Source organism: Dioscorea cayenensis, chromosome 13 (assembly GCF_009730915.1).
Source record: "Dioscorea cayenensis subsp. rotundata cultivar TDr96_F1 chromosome 13, TDr96_F1_v2_PseudoChromosome.rev07_lg8_w22 25.fasta, whole genome shotgun sequence".
Taxonomy (NCBI): domain Eukaryota; kingdom Viridiplantae; phylum Streptophyta; class Magnoliopsida; order Dioscoreales; family Dioscoreaceae; genus Dioscorea; species Dioscorea cayenensis.
The window spans coordinates 2811327-2827701 of NC_052483.1; the positions used below are offsets into that span (position 1 = coordinate 2811327).

At 37.7% G+C, this 16375-nt stretch overlaps 1 protein-coding gene across 1 annotated transcript; it reads left to right on the forward strand.

Annotated features, from left to right (window-relative positions):
- Positions 1 to 357: 357 nt before the first annotated feature.
- On the forward strand, positions 358 to 16066 carry LOC120274785. The gene is made up of 9 exons (XM_039281322.1): positions 358 to 668; positions 742 to 899; positions 990 to 1135; positions 1970 to 2032; positions 2123 to 2215; positions 13768 to 13929; positions 14097 to 14203; positions 15219 to 15373; positions 15477 to 16066. The coding sequence occupies exons 1-9, from the start codon at positions 358 to 360 to the stop codon at positions 15731 to 15733; spliced, it is 1452 nt and encodes a 483-aa protein (XP_039137256.1). The 3' UTR covers positions 15734 to 16066.
- Positions 16067 to 16375: the final 309 nt, after the last annotated feature.

Here is a 16375-nt window from a genome sequence, read left to right on the forward strand (position 1 = left end):
ATTTATGAACAATCCAATACAATATTTATTTAGTATATCTATAATATATTTACGCAATGCTATACAATATTGTAGCATAAGGGATTAGACCTTACACCACTTATCCACTACTCATGGTGACTTCCACTGTACCATCTAGCGGTTGTCTTTCCCAATCATTAGTATGTGATTTTTTTTTTTAAATGCAAACTAATTTTTTCACCCTATAGAATAGATGTTAAACATTGAATACAACTTATTTGGGTTCTTAACGGGTCGGGTGTCGAAAACTTACTGGATCCGACCCGAACTATGTCCCTCCACCGCCTATAAAGCTCTCGTCCCAACGGTAATCTCATCGTTTCATTCGAAAAGGCGATGAAGGCCAAACCCATCGTACAGCTCCTCCTCTCCATCATCGTTCTCCTCTTCGCTGTCGCCGGAGACTCCTTCGCCTTCCCCGAAGAGCTCTCGCCGATAGCTAAGCTCCGGCTTCCCTCCGGCCAGTCGGTGGCGAACTCTCCCGGCGCATCGTCGGGTTCCATTGTCGCCTGCAATCGCGTCCACTTCCGCGGTTTACCACGGCTTCAAAACCTTAGAAAATTCGCCCACTCCCGGAAAATCAGAGTCTCGGTCGATCAGGGGGATGGTTTCCTTCATCCTCTGACCGTCGAGGTCTGCCTCCATAGGTAATGGATCAAACCCTAGCTGATTGTGAGTGTTTTTCCTTTCTTTGATGTTAATCTTGTCTTGTTCTATTAGGAATTCGTCGATTGGGCTTTGCATGTGCTCTGATTCTCAGTGGCAGAGGCTCTACAAAGGTTCTTGGATGCATTCTATATCGCCTTATGGAGACGTGATTTTGGACATTCGAAGGTCGATTAATTTCGCGAGTCCCATTGAGGTTTATAATGATGAAGGTGGATTTTCTTAAAATTTGATTGTTGGGATGAATTCATTGTTGGTGTTTGTTGTATTTCTTGAATTTAAAATTTGTTATTCTTTCCCAGAGTTCTTGTTTCATCGTGTGGTCTTTCTGGTCGTGGGAATGGTTTTGATGTTGCTGTCGAGGGTTCTCAGTGAGTCGTTAGTGTTCTATTATGGTAGTGCCATGACTATTGGTATTATTCTTGTTATTCTGATGATCCTTTTCCAGGTAATGCTTTCCTTTCTCATTTTCTTAGACTGTTGTATCAGCTTATGTTCTCTGTGTTGGGGAAATTGATATGTTTCATTAAACTTTGATTAAGGTCTTATGTTCTATGGCTACATCTCATTATGCTTTGATTAAGATCCTATGACCTATGGCTACATCTCAGTATGGTTTAATTGAGATCTTATGTTCCATGGCTACATCTCATTATGCTCTGATTAAGATCTTGTGTTCTATGACTAAATCTTATTATGCTTTGATTATGACCTTATGATTTATGGCTACATTGTGCATCTTGAAATGAGGACACCTTTTGTAAATACATGTTTGCTTTAGGATTTAGAGTCCTTTGTTGGTTAGGGTGCTATTGGATGTCATCGGGTATATCAGAGGAGTTGTAGTGGATGAAATGAAACAAAATCTCATGCCATTGTTTTTGTTGTTGTTGTTTGTTACTACTTTAAAATTGAAATGAGAATATTCTTGAGTTTCTTAAAATTGTTTTTCCAATTGATTGCTCTGAGTCAGTCTTTCTCTCATGGATATCTACTTGGAAAAATGTTATTTGTTTTCTGTTTAACCATTTAGTTTTAACTTGTGAAGTACTCAGTTGCACACAAAATCTCACTTGTCTTTTGTAGTTTCAGTTGTATTTTATGGTGATGGTTGTAGTGGTAAAGATTACATATCTTTCACATGTTGTGGGTCTTTGTGTGAATACCTGACTTCTATGCCAAATGAATTTTAACATTATACTCATTTCCTGACTTTCATTGGGAAAATCAGGAAATTAACCCCTTCAATTAACTGCATCTCTTGTTGTTTATTTGCTTGCAGGGCATGAAGTTGCTGCCAACAGGCCGAAAAAGTTCACTAGCGATATTTATGTATTCATCAATTGTAAGCATCAATTTTTGAGTAAATTTCCAAGCTTTTCATGTTGTGTCTTATATTTCCTCTCAATGATGAATTACTTATTTATATAAATAGGTTGGCGCAGCCACTGTTATTCTACATTATGTTTCTGGATTATTACGCGCAGTCCTTATAGAGATTGGCATTGGTGAAGACATGCACAATCCTGTATGTAAGTTATCTTTACAGAGTTCTGACTACATTTACATTGTGTGGTAATGGCATGGATGTTCAACTTTTGTCTTGTTGGTTAGGTTTGTTTGCGCATGGAACTTCAATTAGTGATCTGTTGAAAACAAAGAAAATTTTCTACCCTAATAAGGCTGCACTGCTTTATGTATTTGTTCTACTATTTTGAGATTCTAAATCCCTTCTATGATTACCATTTGTCTTGTTTTAATGGGTTAGAACTTTAAAAGCAATATAAAATTTTTGATTAATGAATCAGTGTATTGTTTCTAAGTTCAAAAAACTTAAGGCTTAGTAAAATTTTCAGAGAGGTTAGCTTGATTTGCTTCAAGTATGTGAATTTTTGAGTAATCAGAAGCAAAAAAACCTTTTTTTGAGCTCATATGTATATATATATATATATGTCATTTATAACTTTGTTGTTCGCCTACATTTATATCTTGTGCTTACTGGAGTGAATGAGCTAATATAGCCTTTCAGGTGGCTTCGTGTGGTGAAGAGTCTCCATGACCCTTCTTAATCTTAAATTCTTTTGAAGCATTAAGTGCTGGATTTCTTTTGTAAACCCTTGACTGAATATAGGTTTGGTTCAGTTTTTCAAGTATCAACAGGTTCGGTTTAGGTCTGCTTTTCCTATTCACTGGTTTTTCTATCGTTTGTGCTGTGAACTTGCGTGTCAGTTCAGTAAATGCAGGTTTTAATTTAACATGGCTGGAAAAAGAGAAGGGAAAATGACTTGGAGGTCTTTTTTAATTTTTAAAAGGACTTTCAAATCCCTAGAGCTTTATCTATGCCCGACAACTCTTTGCTATTTCAAACTTAGTCTTCAAGCATCTCTTTTTTAATAAAATTACCAATTTACCTTTTTAAATTTTTTTTTTCATCGTCTTTGGTGAGCTCTACGCGGTTGTTTGGTCACATCGACCTTGTAGTGGCTGGGGGAGCTTGCGTGAAACTAGGGTGAGCTTGTCCTACCGGCCTTGGGGAAGCTTGTTCCAGGCCCGACCAACTTGCATGGCCATAGCTTGCTTGCACGTGGTAGCTACTTGGGGTCAGGTTGAGCTTACCTTGCCTTAGTGAGTCGGCATGACCAGATTGGGCTCTCCTAATGGTGGGGCAGGCTTGCCCTAGCTTCATCCTGAGAGCTACATGGGGCGGGCAAGTTTGTTGGCTAGTAAGAGACATGGAGTGAAAATGTGAAGCTAAAGGGTCAGAGTAGTAATTTTGAAAGTTATTATTATTTTTTAAAAGGGGGTTAAACAAATTAATTTAACATCTAATGGGTTTTTAAATACATGTAGAAAAGGAGGACCTTTGGTTAAATAAACCATATGGAAGGACTTCATGGTCCGTTACTGAAAAGGAATGACAAACTACCATTGACGCAATTTATGTCAATGTGGAATTTGTCTCCTCTTGGAATCAAAACATATTGATGAGTTAGATGATGGGTGATATCAATAATGTCACGTAGATAGAGATAGGACTAGTTCTTTTCGGACTGGCTTTCTCTATTTCCTATTAAACTCAGGTCCATCGATTTGGGTGGGTTGGACTTCCTGTCAACAAAGAAAAGAACTGACAATGGTTTTTTTTCTCGTATTTGGGATTTGGGATTTGAGTGTAGGGTTAGATAGATGATGTATTATATAAATAACACACTAATTTTATGGTTTAGCGTGCAATCATATTTTATTTTTAAATGATATATGTTTGGATTTATTATTTTTTTCGTGTCTTATATTTTTTTAAGGTCAACCTATTTTATTTTTCTATTTGTGTTATGTATTATCAAATTGATTAATTTATAACTTCTAAGGTGCAGATATGTGTCTATTGTAGGGTCTCCTCTTGAAATCACTTGCTTTTTAAGAGAAGCCGGATTCTACCATGCGGCTCAAATTCTTAAATTCCAAATTGATGTTGCTCTGGTGAGTGCATTAGTGGAGAGATGGCGGACGAAAACACATGTTCCACCTTACATGCGGTGAAACAACAATAACGTTGGAAGATGCGGCACTGTTATTGAGCTTACCCATTAACGATCACGAAGTCATTGGGTAGACTTTCGGCTTAAGAAGTGTTTTTTGTGTGGAGTTGCTCGAAATGGTCCTACTTGCGGAGCAAAGGAAAGGTTAGAGTATAACACTAACGTGGCTTGAGGAAATATTTTGCATGTTGTCATACGATGTAGGTCAACGAGAGATAGAATGTTATGCACGTGCCTATATCCTAAGCCTTATCTGTTGCGTCCTCAAACAGAATGTCCCAGAACAGGGTTCATATGAAATGGTTATCACTTTTGAGGGATTTTACAGAAAATGGAAGATATAGTTGGGGTTCAGCATGTATAGTAACCCTGTATAAGCCTTTATGTCGTGCATCCAACAAGGATATGAAGAATATTAGTGGATTGATGATATTAATTCAATCATGGGCATGGTATAGGATTTCAAATATATCCCCTCGAACTTGTGTTATCGTCCATATGCGCATGTATTATCAATTTTTTTAACATTACTTGTTGCATTTCTAAGCGATACAGTAACTGGCTGTATACCTTCACATTGTGCTTGCTATTGTCATCCACTTCAATGTGTGCCCACCTAAAAAATGAGGATGATTTACAATTCAATTTATTATAATCGAGTTAAAATGCAGCATCAATTTAATTTATTCTCACCTACGGGCCAGAGTAAAGGATATGACAAAACGGGTTCGAGGGGATATATTTGAAATCCTGTACCATGTCCATGGTTGAAGTAATATCATCAATCCACTGATATTTTTCATATCCTTGTTAGATGCACGGCATAAAAACCTATACAGGGTTGCTATACGTGCTGAAACCCAACTGTATCTTCCGCTTTCTGTAAAATCCCTCTAAAGTGGTAACCGTTTCAAATGAACCTTGTTCTGGGACATTCGATTTGAGGACGCAACCGATAAGCCTTAAGATATAGGCACGTGCATGGCATTCTATCTCTTGTTGACCTGCATCGTATAACAACATATCAGGTGTTTCCTCAAGCCACGTTAGTGTTATACTCTGAACTTCCCTTTGTTCCGCTAGTGGGACCACTCCGAGCAACTCTGCATAGAGAGCACTTCCTAAGCCGGAAGTTTGCCCAATGACTTCGCGGTTGTTAGTGGGTAAGCCCAGTAATAGCGAGACATCTTCCAATGTTATTGTTGTTTCACAGCATGTAAGGTGGAACGTGTGTTTTCGTCCGCCATCTCTTCACTAATGCGCTCACAAGAGCAGCATTAATTCGGAAATTAAGAATTTGAGCCGCATGGTAGAACTTGGCTTCTCTTGAAAGGCATGTGATTTCAGGATGAGGCTCTACAATAGACACATGTCTGCACTTTAGAACCTAATCAGGTTGTAAGAAGTTATAAAATAATCAATTTGATAATAAATAACACAAATGGAAAAATAAAATAGGTTGACCTGAAAAAATATAAGACATGAAAAAAAAAATCATAAATCCTAACATATATCATCGAAAAATTAAATATGATTCCACGCTAGACCATAAGCATTGGTGTTATTCATATAATACATCATCTATCTAACCTTTATCCCAAATCCCTACATAGTCAACTCGAAAAATTAAACACTAAACAATAAACTCTTAACCCTAAACATTAAGATCTAAACCCTAAATAGATAAAAATGTTTTAATAAAAAATAATATACAATTATCAATAAAAAAATTAACCTATTAATATAGCAGGTTGTCCAATCAGACATGCTTGGGTCGCTAATAAGACAATTATTAATATAATTAATAATTATGACATAATACAATTATTAATAAAAACTGATGGCATACTGCAGTCATTAATAAAAAATTAACCTAATAATATAGTAAGTTATCTAAATAAACATTATTCGGTGCTAATATAATAATTATTAATGCAATAATTAATTATGATATATTACAATTATTCATAAAAACTAATGACATAATACAATTATTAATAAAAGGCCTAAAAATATAGTGGGTTATTTAATTAAACATGCTTGGGGAGCCGCTAAGGCAATTATTAAAACAATTAATAATTATGACAGAATACAATTATTAATTTAAACTAATAATTTAATACAATTATTAATAAAAAATTAACCTAATAATATGGTAGATTATCCAAGTATAAAAAAAATTACCTTTTCCAGTAAAATGGATGAAATGTGGTCACTCTATAATCTTAACAACGTCATCGAAAATTATCAACAGAAATCCCGTACATGTATAAGTATAAAATACCGAACAATTAGAAGTTGAAATAGGATTAGAAGGGGAGAAAATGAGAATGGATGGGAGGTGATATTAAGTGCGGATTATATAAGGGGAAAAAATGAAACAGTAACAAAAAAAAGGGTAACATTTCATCCATTGTTACCATTTTTATGGCCGTTAGTGGCCCAATTTTTTTTATTTAAAAAAAAGTGAAAATGGGAGTGCATATCCCGTTTTCACTTGTTCTTTTAATTTTTTTTGTAAAGAAAAGTGAAAACGGGAGATGCTCTCCCATTTTTGTATTTAAAAAAAAAGAACGAGAAAACTTTTCCCGTTTTCCCCTAAAATGCGTATTTTGGTAAATAATCCAAAAAATGCTTTTTTTTTTTGCAATATTTAAAAAAAAACCACTATTTTTTCTTGGACAAAGATGACGGAAAGATGCGCATCAGCTTTCATGGCCATTCTTGACATAGAAGGGATGGATTCTTAGGTCATGATCTGGTTTTGATGTGTTATTTGTGCTAAAGGACGATTTTCTTAGTTAAGTCTGATCTAGAGATCACGGTAGTGGGATAGAGCGTGCTGTGGCAACAGCCATCTCACCCTTGATTGAGGCCATGACCCTTATTTTAGCAGTCTTCCTAACAAGATCGTGGAGATATAATTGTTCTTCACTGGCTTGGTAGTGGTTCCGAACTCTCTCGAGGTGGTGGTGTTGGATTAAGATTATTTTGTTGTGGATGAAGATGATGAAAGCGGGTGCAATTGTCGTGGTTTTTCTTAACATTAAGGAGATCGATATCTTAGGTGGTAATTTAGTCTTGAGAAGTTGTTTGTGCCAAAAGATAATCCTTTCGCCTAAGTTGGATCATAAGATCATAGTGATGAGAATAAAGGGTGTTGCTATAGTGGGCACCCTTGGTCACGGCTAAGGCTCTTGCTTCAAGGAAGAAGAGTTATCCTAAGAAGAAGATCAAGAGCCATAGTCACTCCTTTGACTTGCTAGCGGTGATGAATGCTTTTGAGGGTATTACGTTGCCTCTGGAATAGCTTGTCTTGGATGAAAGTAATGGAAGGTGTAGCCTTCTTGATCATTCCTGACATGAAAGAGATGGATATCTTGGGTGGTAACTTTGCCCTGTGGTATTGTTCGTACCAAAGAATAATCCTTCTTGTTAAGTCGGATTAAGAGATTGTAATAGTAAAGATAGAGGATGTTGTTGCAACATGCACATTGAGTTTGGTTACAGCCAAGGCCCCTCTTCCAACAATGGGGTGCTATCTTAGGAAGAGAATCATGAGACAATCATTCCTTCTTGACTCAATAGTGGCAGTTTGAACACGCTCAAGGTTATCACGCAAAATCATGATCATTTTGTTTTAGGCCAGGTGATACAAGGAAGTCCAACCTCCTCTGTTCCTGAGAAAGAGGAGATGGATGTCTTAGTCGAAACCTTGTGCTGTATAGTTGTTCGCACCAAAGGATGATCTTCTTAGTTATGTTGGATCTAGAGATTGTGGTAGTAGAGATAGAGGGTGTTGCTATAGCGGTCATCACAATCTTAGTCGAGGCTAAAGCAATTATTCCAACGCTAAGAAAAGGATTGTGGAGAGGTAATTGCTTTTCATCGACTCGGTAGTAGTTGTGAATGATCTTGAGGTCGTCATGCCGGATTAAGACCATTTTGTTATGGGCAAAGATGACAAAAGGTGGTGTAGCCTCGGTAGCCTTTGTGGTGGTTCTTGAGTTCGACGAGATGGATGTCTTGGGTGGTAACATTGTCTTAAGGAGTTCGCATAAAAAAATAATCCTCTAGGCTAAGTTAGACCGAGAGATCGTAGCAGTGAAGATATCGGGTGTTGCTATAATGGGCACGTCAAGTTTGGTCACATCTAAGATCCCTATTCCAAAGAAAATGAGGCTTCTTAACAAGAGGATCAGGAGACGTAGTTATTCTTCATCAACTAGATAGCTGTAACGGTCTAACGGGCCGTCCAGTAGTGACTTGGCATTATCGAGGTAATCTTGGCTGAGAGGAAAGAGGCCAAGAATATTCTAAGTATGGAAACCCCTCGGTAGGCAGATGCACGGAAAAATCTATCTTGACAACCGAGGGGTGTTCGGGAAAATTTGCCGCAACCGAGGGAGCCTTGTTGCATGACCGAGAAAACTTGTCGCGGGAAGTTGACCAAGCAGACGTGGCTAAGAAAACCTTCCGCTACCGGATGGGCTCGCAGGTGTGACCAAGAGACATGAGCGTGCGTGCGTGGGCTGGCTGCCATGCTCGCGTGACCGAGATACGTGCGGGGAGTGCCCGCGCGCGTCCAATGGACGTGGGCGGTTGAGGAGCCGGTGGTTGCTCCAGACGGTTGCTGAAGTAATGGAATAGTGGGCGGTTCCTCCAAGAGGTTGCTCTAATCATCCACTAAGGTGATGGAGGACATGGGCGCTCAGTCATGGGCAAGTGGCTTTGACCAAAGACATGAGCGGGAACGGTTGCAATGGGCGGTTGCTAGAGCGGTTGACGCATGTTCATGATGATCTTTGGCGGTAACGGTTGGGGTAGACGGTTCCACCGAGGGGGCATGATCTCCTAAGGATGGAAAAAGTGGGCAGTTTCTCATCCATTTTTATGTAGTGAGGTGATTCCTCATCCCATGACCACTAGTGGCCGGTTTTTGGTAATTTCCATGTAGTGGGCGGTTTTGGTAACCGCTAAGGTCTCTTGGTGGCTTACATAAATAGGCCTTGTAGCTGGCAATTTTGTAGGGCTCGAGTGATCGAGCAAGCATTGAGGGATGCATGTGTAATCGTCGAGAGTTGATCTAGTTGGGAGAGATCAATAAAAGGCTAAGCTAAGTTTGGGCTGTCTATCTTTGTATGTGTTCTTATTTACTTCCGTTTGTGCTTTATTGACCCTTGTGGTGGGGTGAGGTTTTGGCTGGCAACGGGCAAGGGCTGTCGTTGCGCCATCACAGTGCCTCCAGAAAAAAAAAAAACTAAGGCATTCTCGCCGCGGTAACCTTCCATCAATAGGATTGTGACAATAGCTTTGGTAAATGCTTATGGACATTGCGTTGTATCATGATTATTTTGCTTTGGATGAAGGTGATGAAAGGAAGTGCAGCTTTGGTAGTTCCTGATATTGAGGAATAGATGCCTTGGGTGATGACCTGGTCTTAAGGAACCAATCACACTTCTTCTAAAGGATAATCCTCTCAAGTAAGTTGGATCGAGAGATTGTAGTGGCAAAGACGGGATGTTGTTGTAGCCAGCACCTTAACTAAGTCAAGGCTTTTTCTCCTATGCATGGGATTCTTGCTATGAGGATGGCAAAGACACAGTCGATCTTCATCAACTCGATAATAGCGGGCTTTCGAGGTCATTAAGTTGGCTCAAGATCATTTTGTTTGAACAAATGTGACGGAATGAGGGGTAGATTCACTTGTTCCCAACATCGAGGCATATAGATATCTTGGATGGTCACTTGGTCCTGAAGAGCTGTATGCATTAAAGGATGATCTTCCCGGCTGGATCGTAATAGTAGAGATAGAGGTTGCTGCTATAGTGGCCATCTCAACCTTTATTAAGGTTAATACCTTTCTTTCAATAAAGGGAAGTTTTCCTAAGGAAAGGATTGCGGAGATGCAATTGCTTTTTATCGACTCAGTAGTGGTTGTAAACACTTTCAAGATCATCGTACTAGATCAAGACTATTTTCCCTTGGATGAAGATAACTGAAGAAAACACAATCTCCTTGGTTATTTGCAACATCGAGGAGATTTATATCTTTGTGTAGTGACTGGTCCTAAGGAGTTGTTCTCATTAAAGGATGGTCCTCTTGGCTAGTTCGAATCGAGAGATTGTGCTAGTGAAGATAGAGGTTGTTGCAACAGTATGTACCTTGACCTTGATTGAGGTGAAAACCCTTTCTCCATTGAAGAGGAGTCTAAGTAGAGGATTGCTGTGACACAATCACTTTTCACTAATGTCGTAATGATGGTGAATGCTCTTGAGATTGTCATGCTGTATCAAGACCATTTTGTCTTTGAAGAAGGTGATGCGAGGGAATTGCAGCCTTCTTGGTTGTTCCTGATATCAAGAAGATGGGTGTCTTGGGTGATGACTTGGTCTCGAGTAGCTGTTCGTGCCAATGGATGATCCTCTCAGCTAAGTTGGATGAGATCTAGAGATCATGGTAGCGGAGATGGAAAATGCTGTTATAGGGGGCATCTTAGTCAAGGCCAAGGCCTTTTTTGACATTTTAAGGGGACACAGTGGTTTTTCCTTGGCCTACTCATGAATCAATTCACTCACTTCACTACAAAAATAGGTCCAACTCAGCAATTTGCAATTTCCTCCACTTTTCTTCCAAAGCAACCCTCTTTTCTAACACCACCCTCCTTCTCCCCCCACCTCTTATCTTCTTCAATCCATGCTTTAATACTTCTTCCAAGCCCAAACAATTGATACCAGCAACACCAAATCCCTTATCAAACCCACCCCATTTTTGTCAACTTCCGCATCCTCAAGCAACTCTGCAGCGGAAGCCTTGCTATTTCCTTTTATTTTATCATTTGACTCGACCATTTTTCCACTGATTCCTTCTTTTACTACAAATTTTCTTGGACAACTCAAATCCATTCAGCTTATAGGCCTTAGAGAAAGTGGTGATTTTTTTTTTAAGGCAATAATTTTCTTTTTCTATGCCCAGTTGTCATCAACAAAGGGTGGTAAAAAAAAAAATAATAAATAAAATAATCTTTTTAGCATCATGTTTCCACAAACAAATTGTCAAATCCAAATGTCAAGAGAGCATCTCAAGATATTCTATGAGTCTATATTTTTCCCACTTCATAGACCTAAATTATGTTAGATGATAAAGCTTCTCATGATTGAAGTCTGAACATTGGTTGAAAATTTTTCAAAGACTACCAAAATCCTCATTCTTGATCAAATGAAGAATTACCTTCCTCAACATTATGATTTTCTATAAGCTTGGAGAGCTTGTTTCTTGGGCATCACTCAAGGGTCTACCATTTTAGAATCCAAGTACACAGATGCTATGTTGCAAAGGATTTGTTGGGTTCTCCTGTACTTTGAGTATTTAGAATTGCTAGTGTTGCCAAATTGCTAAAATTGACACCAGTGGGAACATTAGGTTGAAGAGATTGGTGATGAGTGATGTGGTAAGTGGTAAATACCCATTGGAAATTTTAATTTTTAATGCCAACTTATTGTAGGGCCAGTGGTTGAGCATTTTATACCTCTGGTTATGCTCTTGAATGTATCATCCTCAGTTGCAGCTACCTTTGATTTCGGTTATTCGGCAGTTGTCCTCTTCAGTGCCAGAGTGTCAGGACATGGTTTTTCATCTACTTGAATTTGTGACATCTTGGGGATGAACAACAAGACAATGCGGACGACTTGTTTTTGCTCGCATGTATTCCTTTGGTAAGCTATGTCCGTATGTCAAGCTTTGAAAGAGGGCTAGGTTAGCACCTGTCAATTTATGTTGTTGGTCGTGCAAGCAGGTTTGGCTTAGTTCCTTGGTTGGGCCTTGCCTCTTGGACCAAAGATTTGTGTGGCCGAGCATTCTGCCAAGCTCCTTAAGAACATCCCTTTCCTTTATATGGCTTGGGGAGGTCAAGACACTTTTGCTACTCCATGGTATGAAGGGCTTGTTTTGTCTGTCTGTTTTTCTTCAGTGAGTTATCCTTGTGTCGAGCTTTGGATGAGGGCTTTGGTCAGTGCTTGAACAAATTCGTAATGCTACTTGTTCAGGCAGGTTCTGCTTTATTCCTTAGGCCGTGTCTTCTGGACCCAAGATAGGTTATGCCTGTTTTCAATTATTATAGAGTTCTGCATTTTTCAGAAGCATTCCTACGAAATGTGTTAAATTGTTGATGCAAAAATCTGTTCATCCTTGGGTCAGAGTAGACCGTAATCAACGAGTCAAATGAGTTGATAATGATGTTAGCATAGACCGGGATTTGACTAGTCCTTTTGGAAGATTGTCCCTATATCTCCATCTCAGCCAAAACAATGGGTTATACTTTTTGTCAATAAATAAGAGAAAATTGGCAATGGTCTCTTTGGGTACTTTATACTCAAGGGGGCTCTTTGATACCTAAGTTAGGCTACCGCTCAAGAGACAGAATTAATGTTTCTTCCACTCTTTATCAGGCATAAATGTAGTTCTTTTTATTGCTTTTAAGTCTAAAAATCTAGGTTTAAGTGTTGTGGAGATTTGTTGCCCCCTCTCCTCTCTCTATTGCCCCTCTCTCCTCCCTTCCTTCCCTCCCTTCCTCCTTACTCCCTCCTCTCCCAATTTGGATTTGTATCCTTTCAGGATGATTGTTCACATATGGAGTAAATGTCTCGAATCATGTCACTTGTGCAATTGAAATATATGAATATATTTTGCCATGTCCAGTTATATTGTGTTCCTCAATTATGAAAAGTGCCCTAAAAATTTCATTTTATTACTTATGTTATTTTTTTAGAATATTATTGATGTGGAATATTTCACCCCTTTTAATTTTCAAATATTCCGTACATGTTTTCAAATTGAGGTTTTTTTATTTTCACCACTTTGAATTTTCAAATATTACATGTGACACTTTCCTTTAATTTTATTTTACTTGCCACTACCTAGAATTGATTTTTAACCATGGTTAAAATTACTTTGTAATGAATGAATAATGGGTTTTTAATTAAAAATCGAAGGTGTTCTCATATTTTATATCTAATATTTAGTGATATTTATTATAGAAGTGATTTTTAGAAAAACGTAAGGGTAAAAAAGTTTTTTTTTCTAACTAAAGTTAAAATATATAAAGTTCCAAAAGGTGATAAACAAAATAAAATTGAAGGCGGACATGGAAAGTAATATTTAAAATGTCAAAGGGGTGGCAGGTAAAAATCTCTTTCAACTTTCACTAAACTTAATATCTGTTGATATACCTTGTGGTGTGGCAGTGACATCTGAGACAATCTTATGATTTTTTATCATCTGCATATGCAACCTATCCTCTAATCCTTGAATTGCTTGTACAATTGTCAAGTTCTTTCAACAAGCAATTGTCAAGGTCCTTGAATTGCTTTAATATACCAATGGTATCTGGTGATATTTTCTGACAAAGTAATTTTTTTTATCTGCCTTGAATTGCTCATACAATTGTCAAGGTCTTTGAACTAGCTGCTTTAATGCACCCATGATATTTGGTGATATTTTCTGACAGAGTAATGTTATTGATCTGACTAAATATTTGCTGCAGTTGGGAGTCTTCCTTCTTGTTGGCCTTGCCCTAGCTGGTGCCTGGTGTGGCTACTGGGGTGTTCGTAAACTGGTTCTTACGGAAGAAGGATTGGTTGATACTGGTGTTGCTTATTTTGTTGAATGGGCAACAATGATTTTCTCTGGTGTTATGATTCTTCAGGTATTATTTGATTTTTTTAAACGTACAAATGGATTTCAGTTCGTAATTATAATGATTGCTATAACCATTGTTTGCATTATTGATTCTGAACCATTTGACAGCCATTCAGTGGTATATTTTGTTGCATGACACAGTTTGAAATTCAAACTAAGTTCTCTTTTGTTCAGTGCTCTCTTGATGTTCCGCTGGCAGTGGAGACTTTGCTTGTTGCTATTACTATTTCAATCATGATAAGGACGAAGGGGAAGCTAAGATTTTTCCGCAGATTGTTCAGGTAAGATGCTGCATGTATTCCAAATATTTCTTTCAAAGCATATAATATTATTTTTTTTTATTAGCATGTACTATCTGCATGGTTCAAATTAACGCCTAGTCTAGAAGTAGGTGGATTCCCTATTTTATAGGCATCCTGGGAATGCCTTGAACATACCTCTTGTTAGACTGATTTATGTGATTTAATCACACACATATATGGATTGATTTAAGACTTCAATCTAAGTGAATATCTGTGAGAACATGCTCATTGTATTTGGTTGAGCTTATCTGGTGTTATTTACTAGTTTGATTATTATCCTTAGTTTAATATTTTGTTATCTTTATTATATATATTATAATTCTCTACCCTAAAAAAGTATTTTTTGTCAGAAACTGGGGAGAATTAACACGGGACCATCTGTTTTTTTGGGAGCTTAGTTGGCTTTCATATCTCTCATTTTGTTTGTAATTACACTGGTTGAAGGGCAGTATGGTCTTTAACATGTGATGGGGGTATGAGCTGTTCACATACCAGAATTCCGAGAAGGGGTATTGGACCAATATCCTACATTCTCATCTCCTATCAGATTTTTCACTGTTCCTACTGTTAGGGATTCCTTCTTGACACTTCTTGATTTCCTTCTTTACATCCTTGTTTGTTGAGTCTTCTCTATTAGACCAGAAGTATTGGACATTGACTGATTTGAAATTGGCACCTAGCAGGCTAGCTTTAAATGTATTACATAGTTATTGTAATCTGATCATGTTCTAAAGTTCTCGGCAGTAATGTAAGGGCTTAGGGCGCCCATTTGCCAAATTGAGGCATCCTTTTCCCAATAGGTTTGCTTGATCTCTCCCTGTTACTTGTTGGCATATTCCTTCATGGTTTGATTGTACCTTTTTGTTCATGTTACTTAATGTTCAAGTTTCTGCTAGATTTTGTGAAATGTTACTTCAGAGTAATCAGAAAATTTCTTTAAGGTGACATTGTTTTCATTTTCTTCCATGAACTATAATATGATAATGGCATGCAGGAAGATGATGAAGAATATTAAAAGTAGATTTGGAGCTCCACACCGTGAATATTTTGACAGTCATGACTCACACCAGAGTCGAGAACCAGGTTCTCACTCTGCAAGATCACAATCCAAACATTCAAAATTGGCTTCTTTTGCTTCCCCTGCTCAAGGTTTGTATGCTGACTGATCTATCTATCTAATTCACACACACACACACACACACACACACACATATATATATATATAAGTTGAGAGGCTGTTGGTGAAATGCAGGTTTGGCTGGAACTTCACAACAAATGACACCAAATGGAGAAACTTATTACTCTACTTTCCATAACACACCAGAGAAGAGGAGATTCACAGAGGAAGAGTGGGACAAGTTCACCAAGGACCAAACAAGTAAAGCTTTGAGGGAGTTGGTCTCCTCCCCTGATTTTAATCAATGGGCCTCGGCCAATGTCGAAAAACTTACATTGACTCCACCAGGATCTAACAACCATCACAAGCGACGCCGGTTTTTTTTGTTTTAATTATGCCGTCCATTTGATAATACAGTTAAATTCAAATTGTAAATTATGAGTCAAGATGGAGGTTAGTTAGCAATTGTGGTGTCCATTAGCTGATGCAGTCAAGTTGTGGAGTGTTAATTATGACTCCAGGTGGAAGTTAGGTATTCCCCTTGTGAATTGTAACAATTGTTTGACAGCCCTTTTAGATTGCTCTCTGGTACTGATGTCTTCATTTCCTGGTTCACTTACCACACTTAGTATTTATGGCTAGTTACCTTCTTGTAAAGACAACCGGTTTAAGTCATGTGATTTACAGAATCGTAGATGTTCTGTAATTATATTGTTAGGTGTTAACTTGCTGTCTTATGTGCGAAACATTTTAATTTTGTTGTGTTTATGAAATTAATTCCCAAGCCAGATTAATTTTTTCATAAATGTAGGCAATACCAAGTTATGGAAAGATGATTATCATGCTAACATTTTTTTATATAATTTTACTTTTTATTTATAATATTGATAAATCTTTAAACAAGCAGACACGGTTATATGATTTATTTATTAAGAAAATAGTATTTAGTAGTTAGTATTTAGTATAAAACACAACATTTTAATTTTGTTGTGTTTATGAAATTAATTCCCAAGCCAGATTAATTTTTTCATAAA